Source organism: Vicugna pacos, chromosome 9 (assembly GCF_048564905.1).
Source record: "Vicugna pacos chromosome 9, VicPac4, whole genome shotgun sequence".
Taxonomy (NCBI): domain Eukaryota; kingdom Metazoa; phylum Chordata; class Mammalia; order Artiodactyla; family Camelidae; genus Vicugna; species Vicugna pacos.
This window is the reverse complement of record NC_132995.1, coordinates 11605460-11618059: the sequence shown is the minus strand read 5'-3', so window position 1 is coordinate 11618059 and position 12600 is coordinate 11605460. Positions and strand designations below refer to the sequence as shown.

General features: G+C 55.8%; 1 protein-coding gene across 3 annotated transcripts in view; it reads right to left on the bottom strand.

Moving 5' to 3' along the window:
* Positions 1-2913: 2913 nt before the first annotated feature.
* Positions 2914-12600, bottom strand: part of AKT2 (AKT serine/threonine kinase 2) — a 45704-nt gene continuing 36017 nt past the window's right edge. For 2 of the 3 annotated variants that reach the window (XM_072967034.1, XM_072967035.1), the window contains 10 exons: positions 12210-12359; positions 11627-11758; positions 10092-10157; positions 8988-9056; positions 8074-8196; positions 6897-7025; positions 6471-6685; positions 5922-6009; positions 5710-5812; positions 2914-4598 (listed from right to left, as the gene is read on the bottom strand). In XM_072967034.1, coding sequence (XP_072823135.1) covers positions 4519-4598; positions 5710-5812; positions 5922-6009; positions 6471-6685; positions 6897-7025; positions 8074-8196; positions 8988-9056; positions 10092-10157; positions 11627-11758; positions 12210-12359 — 1155 coding nt within the window. In that variant the 3' untranslated portion in view covers positions 2914-4518. Of the gene's footprint in view, positions 4599-5709; positions 5813-5921; positions 6010-6470; positions 6686-6896; positions 7026-8073; positions 8197-8987; positions 9057-10091; positions 10158-11626; positions 11759-12209; positions 12364-12600 lie in introns of all 3 variants that reach the window. The other variant, XM_072967036.1, reaches the window with a different exon arrangement.

The following is a 12600-nucleotide window of genomic DNA, read 5'->3' as shown; positions in this document are numbered from 1 at the left end:
TGACTGAGAGACATCGTGCAAAATAACTGCCCTGGAAGCTTCAAACCTGACAACGTAAGGCAGTGTGTGAGCCTGGACTGAGTCTCTAGCCAGGACTTTTTTTTTTCTGTACTTCTTTTGTATACAGGGACATGAGTGTGACCATTAGGAAAATCTGATTAAGGTCCAAGAGAAAATCATTTCTTCAATGTCAACTTCCTGACCTTGATCACTGGACTGTGGTTATGGGAGAGAACGTTCTTGTTTTAGGACACACATAAATTTCAGGGTGGGGGGATAAAGTCAATGGAGAATATCATGGGGAAGCTGCATGAAAGGTAGATGAAAATTCTTTGTACTTTTTAAAAATAAATGCTGGAGATTTATGGGAAGTCACATAGAGGACAGAGTTCTCATATACCTCACACCCAGGTCCCCTATTAACACCTTACATCAGTGTGGTACACTTGTCATGATTTAAGGAACCAGTAGGGATACAGTATTATCAAAGTCTGTGCTTTATTCAGATTTCCTGAGTTTTTACCTAATGTCCTTTCTCTGGCCCAGGATCCCACTCAGAACACATTACATTGAGTCCTTACGTCTCCTGAGGCTTCTCTTGGCTCTGACAGCTTCCCAGGCTCTCCTTATTTTGAACAACCTTGGCAGTTCCAAGAACTAGTGCTCAGATCTTTTGGATGTCCCTCAGTTGGAATTTGTCTGATGTCTGTTTTCCCTTTATCGGACCGAGAGTATGCATTTTAGGGAGATCACAGAGGTAAAGCATCATTCTAATCGCCTCCTATCAAAGGCACATACTGCCGCCATGACTCATCACTGTGATGTTGACCTTGATCACCTGGCTGAGGGAGCTCCACTTTCTCCGCTCTAGAGTTGCCTTCCCCCGCTTCCCACACTGTCCTCTTTGGAAGCAAGTCACCCTGCAGCCCACACCAAAGGAGTAGGGGGTTATGCTTCCCCTCCTTGAAGGCAGAGTAGCTACAGAAATTACCTGAAATTCTGTACAGGTATGTCTGTTCTCACCATTTGTCATTTATTTCAGCACAAACCAGACTCATTTATTTTATTTATACTTTGGACATGACCCAATACTCTGCTATTTATTGTGTTGCTTTCAGCTGGTTCCTGTGTCCCTTCACATGCCCCCACCAGTGAGCGTTTGATTTGGTTTGAGCAGGTCCTTAATTTTGAGCACAAGGTGCTCCAGCCTCATCTTACACATTTCCTGCTCCAGGCCTAGAATTCGCTGTAGTCCTATTTTTGAAAGTTTCAAAGTTTTCTACAAGTCTGTAATTATTTCAAAATGAAACTTAAGTGTGTGAATTGCTACACACTTTTGGAAGGCTTTCTGACGTGTATTGAAATACAGCAACCCCAGAACATAGGCCACAAAATTGTAAAAGCACAAGCACAGTAAAGATGGATTTTTCCCCTGTTGAGGTTTATCACAGGAGTGCTGGGAGCAGCGAACTGGACACCAAATGAATTCTTATCCAAAGAGGCAGCTGAATCAGCGGAGGCATAGCTACCCCAAGAAAGCTTGTGTAGCAGCTGGAAGCATGACAGCACGGTGTCTCCGATGAGCCCCCAAGATGTACCAATGACCCAACACAACCTATTAACATATGGATACTGGCAGGAGGGCGGTTAAGATGTGCTAGAGCAGAGCCTGGCGGCTTGGCATTGACTGGGAGGAAAGAGCTACATAGAGGGGCAGCTTTTCACGAGGCCGTGTTCGTCTGCACAGAGGTGACATGAGGACTAGAATGACTGCTCAAGGCCTGGGTGGTTTTGATTTTCCTCCTTTGTTTGCATTACTCTTTACACACACTCAGAAAGCTTGTGAAACCATCTACATGCACATGGCAAGAGACAGAGTAATCTACTCAAAATTTAACTTTCCTAATTGGTGAAATTGTATTATTAGAACTCTTCCCTCTAAAACTCCCTCTTGGGGGAACATTTCCGAAGTAAGAAGCACTACTACATGTATGTACCCATCCAGCAGAGGGCAGGAGCCTGTAGGAGCCCATCCCCGGACCCAGACAACCCCCGACAGACTGAGGGAGACTGAGCACGGCTGCCTGCAGCACCGGTCACCTCCAGGGGCTGCAACTACAGGGAGGACTAAAGGCTTTTCTTTACAAGCCTCTCTGCTGTTCATGTGATCGCCAGGACATACTTTTGTAATTCAATAATCATAAAGTCCATACGAAGTTAGGAAACAAACCAAAAAACTCCTTGAGTCTTGGCTGTAGGGTCTGACTTTTCTGCTACCCTTACTTAAGATCTCAAAGACTCCACGCATGGGAGGCCCTACACCTTCTGGCAAAATCTGACAGTAAATTCACCCGTGCCTGGGAACTCCAGGATTAAAGGGTCAGCTGCCAGAGGGTTCCCAGCACTGAGGGCTGTAACCCAACCTGAGGGGCTCCCAGCTGACGGCCACCACAAACCCACTGATCCCTCAAGGGTCCTGTACTGGAACTGTGGGCCAGAAATGGGGAGAAAATATACAGGTAGTGCCCCCTCCTGGGCTCAGGGGCCACAGGAAATGGGTCCACTCCCTCCCACACTTTCTCCCAGGGCTCACTGACACCTCGACCCCCTTCCAACCCTTTCCCTCCATCCCACCTTTTTGCCTAAGCAGCTGCTGAGAGGCTGGAATGGTCTCTGTTCACAGTACTCCCAGCCCAGGCCTGGGAACCTACCCCAAACTCTTCAGTAGCCTTCCCCCCCAGTACCCCCACCCCTCCAACCTGAGCTTGAGCACACCCCCACCTCCAGATGCCTCCTCCTCCAGCTTCCCCACCTCCTGGCTCAACAGGCCCTGCAAAGGGAGTAATGGGAGCCGAAGGCAGCTAAAGCCGGGGCCAGACTCCAGAAGCAAGAAAATGCCCAGGGTGGTGGCCCTCAGTCTGAAATGAGTGTCTTTATTGCTTGTACCGTACAAATACAAGGAATGGGGAAAGGCGAGTGGGAAGGAGGAAGAATTGTCAGATTAACGACATACACACACAGAAAGGAAAAAGGACCCCACCCACTCAAGCCAACCCCCACCCCACCCCAGGATGTGTCTCTCTGTGAATTACCTAGCACAGGAGGTGGGGGTGGGGAGATCAAAACCAGAAAAACTAATTTCAAACGCCCAGAGATGTTGGGGGGCAGGGGACGACAGGGCAGCAAGTGGACCTCTGGTGTGGCTTCCCTGCTGGGCCAGAACCCCTCCCCTGGGGATGAAATGCTCAGGCCAAGGGTGGGGCTTGAGCCCACACATACCACACACACTGAGGCCAGGACACACTTGCCCCTGCACACACATACCCAACACGCACACGCACATACACACACCATGTGCATCTGCTTCTCAGATGCACAGGAACGCCCACGGACACACAGTCCGAGGCACGTACACAAGTGCCCATGGCACTGACAAACGTTCACCTTAAGGCTGCAGAATGCGGGGCCCGGAGACGGGGAGGGGATGAGGTGGCCTGGAGCCTCCCTTCTCAGAGGCCCCCACCCTAGTACGTACCAGAGACACCCACCCCCACCCCCTCCTCGACCTAAGTCCACGGGGCCCAATACTGTCTCGGTGCGAGATGTGTAACAGCCGAGGCTGGCGCCCCTCCACCCCAGGCAGAGAGAAGGGGGAGATCCCGGCCCCCATCCTCAGACGGGGCCAGGGCCAGGCCCGGGGTCCAGCAGGAGGTAAGGCCGGCTGGAAGGAAGCCCTGGTAAGGCACGGGGCCAGTGGGCGGGGAGGTTAGCCCCCAAATGTTCCTCCTGCCTCATCCACAGGGTCAGGAGAGCAGCTTGGGGGGTAGGGGGGGCAGGACCAGGAGGCAGTGCTCGTCCTCTGGGCCCCTCCTGGTTTCCCACACGGTAATTGGGCCCCATTCACGTGAGGGAGCCCTAAACCACCAATCCTACACGCAGCTTCCAAAAGCCCACCCCATCCCCTCCCCCGGTCCCTGGACATTATTGCTTTTCTGCCCCCATGGGAGGAGGGGGCTGGATTGCCCCACGCCAGGCCTCTTGGAGCCTAACGACAGGGCAAAGGCAGCACCAGGGCGCTGTCCACTGGGCAGCCCACCAGGGGGCAGCCTCCGACAGCAGCAACGCAGAGGCAGGCTGCCTCGGGGGCGCGGACCAAAAAACTCAGGTAGGCCCCACAGCTCCACCCTTCGCCCGTCAATGGGGCTTGTGTTGATTAAAAATCGGAATCTCTCCAACTGCCCAAAGGCCTGGTCCTAGGGCAGGCGGTGGAGAGTCTCCCCAATCCTGGTCTGAGCACAAAGGTGAGGGCAGGACAGGATCCTGGAGGCAGGGCTGCTGGGACCGCTGAGGTGAGTTTGGCAGAGGGCTGAAGAAAAAACTGGAATGGGGGTAAGGAGGTGAGGGATGGGGACACAAACAAAAAAGCAAAATAAAAACTTAAAAAAAAAAAAAAAGCCCCCCGGCGGTGATGGCAGCCGTGCGTGCGTCCCGTGCGGCGTCGGCGGCGGGCGGCGCTGCTCACTCTCGGATGCTGGCCGAATAGGAGAACTGGGGGAAGTGGGTCCGCTGGTCCAGTTCGAGCGAGCCCAGGCTGTCATCTGCAGGGGTCGGTGGAGGCAGATTGGGGAGAACCGCCTGCAGAGGGCCCGGGCACCCCGCCCAGCCCCAGGAAGGACTGCGGGCAGACCACAGTGCAACCCGACTGGCAGGCCACCCAGGAGGGACAGAGGCTCAGTTACTTTCTCCTTGCCATAGCCCCTCGGCCACAGCCCCACCCCCAGGCCAGAGCCCTGGTCCACGGGCCCCACGGGGTGCTCAGTCTCCTGGGTGTCCTCTGCCCCAGGCCACACCGCTGTCTAGCCCAGGCCCCTACAGCCCAGTCCCCTGGCCTGGCCTTCCACCCCCAAAATTCCTCCCTCCACACTCAGCTGAGGGGGAGGACTCCCTAAAGCCCTGATGCAGCCCTTCTCTCCCCTGCACAAAACCCTTCCGTGGCTCCCCATGCACTGAATCTTCACTCCTCCCAGTAGCCTCCCAAATCCTCCTGCTCTGGCCCCACACCCTCAACCCTTCCTCACCTACTCTGACCTCAGCAATGCTCCCATGGTTCCTGACCCTACAATGCTTCCGTTCCTGCATGTCCCATTGCTATTCCTTCCACCAGGTATGTGTCTCAGCTGCATTTCTCCTCCAGGAAGCCTTCCTTGACCCACAGGCCAAGTCAGGCATTTCCTCTGGGCTTCTCCAGATCCCGAGCTCCTAACACCACAGGCCTGACCACTCTGGGCAGTCACCCCACTGGACTTCAAGCTCCCCGAGGGCAGGGCCCAGGACTGTCTTGTCACTGCCGTGTCTCAGCACAGCCCAGCACTGGGCGGGTGGGAACTAGAACGCAAACAGCTACAGAGTCAGTGAACCCACCCAGCCCCAGAGACCTGGGCGATTTGGGAAGGTAACTATGTATCCGCCATCTCCGTACTGGCAACTCCCCAGGTGTCTCCTGCATGCTGTGGTCAATGGCTCCTGGTGACCTTCACCAGGCCCGAAGGTGGGCCAACAGCAAAAGCCCTGGCAAGCACACTGCGAGGTAAACTGCCTAGCCGTGGAGTGGGACCTGCAAACTTCCTCCTGGAGAACTGAGTGAGGAGTGGACCCCACCCCTCCACCGCCCAGCCAGGCCCACCAAGTGAGGGGGCCTCAGACACTCACAGCGGTCCGGGGGGGTGATTGTGATGGACTGGGCGGTGAACTCATCATCAAAGTACCTTGTGTCAACCTCAGATGTGACCTGAGGTTTGAAGGGTGGCAGGAGCTGTGGAGGAGAGGAGCCCAGGCTCAGGACCCTGAGGAGGAGGCCTTGGCCAAGGTCACCCGTGAGTGGCTGGGCTCCTGCGCGGGGGCAGGCAGGCAGTGGCGCTCACCTTCTTCTGCACCACGTCCTGCCAGTTGATACTGAGGAAGAACCTGTGCTCCATGACCTCCTTGGCATCACTGGGCCCCCCGCCGAGCCTGGGCAGAGACGGCCATGAGAACCTGCCTTCCCAGGCAGTCGGATTCTGGGAGACGGGCTTTTGGTGCAGGTCTGGGCCTGCAATGTGCAGGCCCTGAACCACCTCTAATGATTCTGTCCCGGCCACAGACCAGCACTTCACAGAGGAGGAAATCAAGGCTCAGGGAAGGAGCCCACGTGCCCAGCATCAGAGCCAGGAGATTGCAACCTGGCTCCCTGGTCGCTTCATATCCTAGGCGAGGCAGAGGGCCATCCTGTTCCTCAGTGTCCCCATACAACAAGACAGTACGGGCAGAGGGCTAAGGACAGGCCCGGCCGAGGGGAGCACTCCCCAGCTATGAGGACAACACACACCAAGCACTCCATGGGGCGAGGGCAGCTGGGGATGCCGCCCCTCCGGGCCAAGGGAACAGTGGCAGCAGGTGGCACTGGGTTGGGTGGGGCCGATGCCAGCCCTCACCTCTGCTTGGGGTCCTTCTTGAGCAGCCCTGCGAGCAGGGACTTGGCCTCGGGGCCGAGCGTGCGTGGGAAGCGGATCTCCTCCATGAGGATGAGCTCGAAGAGGCGCTCGTGGTCCTGGTTGTAGAAGGGCAGGCGGCCACACATCATCTCGTACATGACCACGCCCAGCCCCCACCAGTCCACCGCCCGGCCATAGTCGTTGTCCTCCAGCACCTGAGTAGGGAGGGCAATGAGGGGCCGGGCCCACGGTTCCAGGGCCAAGGTGCTAAGGGGCCCCAGGGGGCATGGCCCTGCCTGGGGCTGGGAGGGCCACCTAAGGAATCAGAGCCCTGCGCGCAGAGGGAGTGGGTAGAGGAAACACACGGGTCTGAGGGACCCTCCTCCCTCGGCCCTACATAGCCCTGCACCCTCCAGCCCCAGACACCTCAGGTGCCAGGTACTCAGGGGTCCCACAGAAGGTTTTCATGGTGGCCCCGTCACTGATGCCCTCTTTGCACAGGCCGAAGTCAGTGATCTTGATGTGGCCATCTTTGTCCAGCATGAGGTTTTCCAGCTGTAGGAAAAGTCAGTGTGTCAGGAATACATCTTCCCAAGGCTTCCTGGTACCCTACTGAAGCCCCACACGTCCCTGCCCTTCCCTGGAGGGTGCTGTAGCCTGGAGTGGTAGCTATTATACCAGGGGCCAGAGGGCACACCCAGCACAGGGTTAGGCCTTCACCCTCTGAGATTCAGGAAGAGGCTGCCCTCCCCCGGGACCTGGAAGAAAGCAAGGCAGGGCAAGATGGGAGCCGGGTCCTGCCCCATCTGCTTCCCTCACTGAGGGCTCCGGGTATAAGGAGTACTATCTTTCTTTCTCCTCTATTTTCCTAAACTTACACAAATGAGCAATTCAGTGGATCTTGTGTAACCTCCACCAGGTCAGGAAAGACCACCAGCACCCCTCAGAATCTGCCATGTGCCCCTTCCCTGTTCAGCCACCGCCCCCTCTCCAATAGAGCAAATCTCACTTCCCTACTTTTCTTTACAGTCTCCCCCACCTCCACGCAGACATTGAACAACATGGATCTGTCCCGTCTTTTCTGGCTCTCCCCAGTGTTAGCCTGTGAGAGGCCTCTGGGCTACCACGTACGGCTGCAGTCTGTCCTCTTGAACTGCTGGGCAGAGTCCCACCGTGTGAATACACCACCCTTTTAGCTGTTTTCTGACAGTGGACACTCGGGCTGCTTCCAGTTGAGGGTTAGTGTCAACAGTCCTGCTAGGGGCACGTGTGTCCACACTTTGAGACGGACACAGGCACCTGTTCCCACGCACGCCCTCAGGCAGAACAGCTGGCTCACAGGGGGCGCACGCACTTAGTGACGGTGGACTCTGCCAGGCTAAGCGCTGACAGCACTTCACACCCTCCAGCTGCACAGCCGCACCGCTCACAGGAGGCCTGGAAGGGCCCCATGCAGGGCTGCCTGAAGCAGAACCACACTGTGGGCCAGGGTGAGAGGATCAGCTCCCAGAAGGACAAGACAGACTCTCCCTGCAGGGCGAAGCTCGGCAGACGGGCAGGGCGGGCGAGTCTAGCACGTGCCAGGAGGCGACTGCACGCTCACCTTGATGTCGCGGTACACCACGTCCCGTGAGTGTAGGTACTCCAGGGCCGAGACGATCTCTGCGCCGTAGAAGCGGGCCCGCTCCTCCGTGAAGACGCGCTCCCGGGACAGGTGGAAGAACAGCTGCCGGCAGAGGGGGGTGGGGAGATGAGACACCCCGACCCGAGGACAGAAGGATGGGACCCTGCGGGCTGGCCCCGGCACCCAGCCCAATGACATGGTGACCTGCTCCATGAACCGGCAAGTGACAGCAAACAAGACCAAGCGAGGGCCAGTGAGTAGAGAAGAACTCACGAGTCCAAAAAATAAGGAAAACGAGCAAGGGATGGAGAGCGAAGGACAGGCATGAGGTGCCAAAGGGAGACGGTGTGAAGAGACAGCAAACGAGGGAGAGTCAGCAAGGAAGCAGAGGAGCAGGGTCACGAGCAAGTGACAATGAGCTGTGACACCAAATGAGACAGAAGCCAGAGAGTTGCACCTGTGTGGAGAGAGAAGGGTGTAAGGGATGAGGGGTGCGCGACAGCAAGTGGCTGATTTCTCCCCAGGAGACCCTGCCGAAAGGAGAGGACTGGGGTCTTGACCCACAGACGCCTTCTTTGGAGCCTTTAAGAACCCTCTTTGTAGCGCTGTCGGCCAACCACCCACACAGCCCCCTCTACAGCTCTGTACCCTGCCCACCAGCTCACTAGCTGTGTGAATGCAGGCAAGCCACTTAACCTCTCTCAGTCTGTTTCCTCACCTGCAATGTGGAGCTGATGATTCCTGCCTCAAGTGGAGGCGGGTGGACAGAACGAGATGACATCCAGGAAGTCTCCCTCTGCCCCCAAACCGCCTCTCACCCACAGTCCCTCTCAGCCTCCCCCACACCCAGGAAGGAGACATCCAGGAGGGCAGGCGAGGTGGCGGCCACTCACCTCACCGCCGTTGGCATACTCCATCACGAAGCACAGGCGGTCGTGGGTCTGGAAGGCATACTTCAGCGCCTGTGGGGAAGGTGGGCAGACAGGGTAGGAGGTGGGAAGAAGGCGGGCTCTCGACCCAGCCCCAGCCTCTCTGTCCTGGCCTGGGCCCTGGGAATCAGGCAGCCAGGGTTCAAATCTCAGCTTCACCTCTTGTGACATGTGAGTGAGCGTGTGGCTCTGAGAACAAGGGAACGGGTTCCTGTGCCGAATGATCCCATCCTCTGAGGCACAGCCAGGGGAGAGACCATGTTCTAAGCAACCAGAGCTGTTTCACATCTCTCTTCCTATTTTACACTCAAATGTATTAAACACACACACACACACACACATGCACTCACACGGTTTGCTGGCAGTGGCTTGGGAGAAAACCCCAAAAACAGGATGGACAAGTGATCCACCAACAAACAAGCAGTTCTGAAACTGTGCTGTAAGGAGCCCTACAGAGAGTTCCTCAGAGGACCCTTAGGTGACTCTCTGCCTACAGCAACTTACTGCTCTGTCTTCTACACTGAAGAGTCTCTTAAGTTTTCATTTGAACAAGTGTGGAGCCGCAGTAAGACACTTGGACAGTAAGTAAGCTAGAGAAACAACCCTTTAGCCATCCTCAACCTGGTCCATTCAGCTGTTGGCTGCTGGCCCTAATGGAGACTGTAGTTCAAAAAGATGTCCGCTCAGCCTGAGTTGCTAGGCAGCACAATCGTAATAGCTCTGCTTCTAGGATTACCTCTGAAAACATAAACAAAAAAATAATGCTCCCACTTGGACTAGCTGGGCTAAGCACCTCTAACTCGTAAAGATGGCAGCCGTGCTCTCCTGGGGCCATCAGATTACAATCTGACATCATCAGTCGGCTGAGGCGTTGACATGAAGCCACCATCTATAAAGAAGCTGCTGCCCCTTGTGTCTTGGTTCAGGCCACCTGGGGAGCCCAGCAACACTGTGCCCCAGCCACCTGGCCAACATCAAGTCTGTGTTTCCCGGTGGCAGGAGTCAGGCTCTCTCCCCGAGCTCTGTCCAAAGGGGCCAGGCCCTGCCTGAGATAAGAGGGCTACTCACAGTGAGGAACGGGTGCCTGGTGTTCTGGAGGACCCGGCTCTCGGTGACTGTGTGGGCGACTTCATCCTGCAGACAGAAGCTGAGTGAGGGGCTGGTGGGCAACACCACGTTGGCCACACGCCCCCTGCCCTAAACTGAGGGATGGCGGAGCAATGTCTTGGTGAAATCCAATTCTATTCCTGGTCAACACACAGAGAGAATGGAAGGGGCAGAATGTTATCACTCGCAAGCGCTAATGAAATAATGGACCCAGAAGAGGACAATCAGTGGGACGCTGATGAGGACTTTACAAGGGAGGGTCAGGTTGTCACCAAAGGAGGCCAATTCTGACCTCCTAAGTGGGGGCAAGCAAACATTCTGAGACCTCTGAGGTGATGTTACAGGCTGTGGGAATCCCCATCTATAAACTTTCTTGCAGAAAGAAGGCCCTGGATCTAATTAGGACTCTAGGCTGCGAGCAGTGGTTCTCAGTGTGTGGTCCCCATACTGGCAGGGTTGCCTGGGAACTTGGAAAAATGCAAATTATTGAGCCCTTACTTGAATCAGAAACTCAGGGGGGCAGCAGGGGCCAGCACCAGAGTCATGGGCCCTCCCAGGACACTAACGTGGGCTAGTTTGGTATTTGAGTGCACAGCAGTCACTCAGGGAGCTGCTTAAAATCCTGAACCACCTGCAGTGCCCAGACACTGGCTCTCAGTGGGGCGAGTATGTCTCCAAGGGATAATACAATAACGATAATAATGTCTAAGGACATTAGTCACAACTCAGGGGAGGAGCGGTGCCCTGGGAGAAGCTACTACAGCGCACAGGACAACCCCCACGGCAGAGAAATGGTCTGGCCCCAAGCGTCAGTGCTGAGGCTGAGAAACCCTGCCTTGGCCCGATGACATCAGGGGTTGTTAATTTTGTTGGATATGATCACGGTACCACGATTATAGTCTTTAAAATCATCATCTGTTAAAGACACATCTAAGAATGTATGGCTGAAATTATATGATGTCTAGAACAGGCTTTAAAATACTCCAGAACAAAAAAAAGGGAGGGCAGAGCTAATGAAACAAGATGACCAAATGTTAGTACTGGTTGAAGCTGGATGATTGCTACGTGGGAGTCCATTATATATTTCTTTTTCTTTAAAAATGTTTATGTACATCAGGCATTTTCCATTTTAAAAACTTTAAATAAGGAAAAAAGGGAATAGAATCCCACTCCTGGTCCAGGCACTGAGCCAAGCCCTGAGCCCTCACGGCCTCCCCACAGACCCTTTATCAACACAGGGACTTCCTTCAGGCCTGACAGCACCTGCTGGGTGCGACCCCAGTCAGACTCTCTACCCTCATCCCTGGTGCCCAGAGAGTGCAGGACTCAGCAGACAGGGCCGCCCTCTCTGGACCTCAGGCTCCCCTTCTTTGGGGACTCACAGGACTGAGCCATGGGCTTGGTTAGGGGGAGACAGCAGTAGACACAGGTTAGTGTCTCAGCCTGGCGTGTGCCCCCAACAGCGGCCAGTCGACAGCAGCCCGGGGAAGGCCTACCTTAGCGATGATAACCTCCTTCCGCAGGATCTTCATGGCATAGTAGCGGCCGGTGGCCTTTTCCCGCACCAGGATGACCTTGCCAAAGGTGCCCTTGCCCAGGAGTTTGAGATAGTCGAAGTCGTTCATGGTCTGCCCGGAATGGGGAGAGAGTGGGATAGTCAGCGCCTGGCACATGGCCCATGGGAAGAAATTTTAACAAAGAAATAGGAAAATCAAAAGACACTGTTGCCAAAGTGCTCAGGCATAAGCAGGAAGGGAGGCTCTGGGCAGCAATCGTTTGTTCTGAAGCGGCCTTCAGATCGAGGCCCTCCCACACTCGGCTCTCCCTCTCCCAGGCACGGGGCTCTGAGGTGGGGGCAGACGTGGCTTCATGTTCCTCCAAGATGAGGCTGCCTTTCACTTCATGTGCCCAGAGCAGTGCTGGGGCATCTACAGCCTGGAATCACCCATCCTACAGGAAGTGCCCTGACTGGGCCCCTCTGAATGGAAATCAAGGGCAGCAGGGCCAGGGCTGGGGGGTGGGGGGTTCGCTCACAGACTGGCCGCCCCACCCCCTGGCCGCCTGCCCTCCCGCACTTACCACCTTGGCCCGAGCCTTGCTAACTGCCACTTCCATCTCCTCGGCTGCAGAAGAGTCGCTGGGGGAGCCACACTTGTAGTCCATGGGGTCCTCACCTGCGCCCCGCTGCTTGAGGCTGTTGGCAACCATCTGGATGGCCCGCATCCACTCCTCCCTGTGGGGCATGTCCGGGGAGCTGTGAGTCCAGGGGAACCTGGGTCCTGGGAGGAAGGGCTGAGCCCCATGCCCCACAATGACCGAGCAAATGACAAACAGCATCAGGCATTCTGCCACGATCAGTCTGACGTGGGGAGAGCTGGTGGGACCAGACTGAAATTTTACAGACCCTCTGGCTGTGGTGGGTGGTACAGGGCAAGACTGGAATAAGGACAGAGACCATCTATGTCCCAGG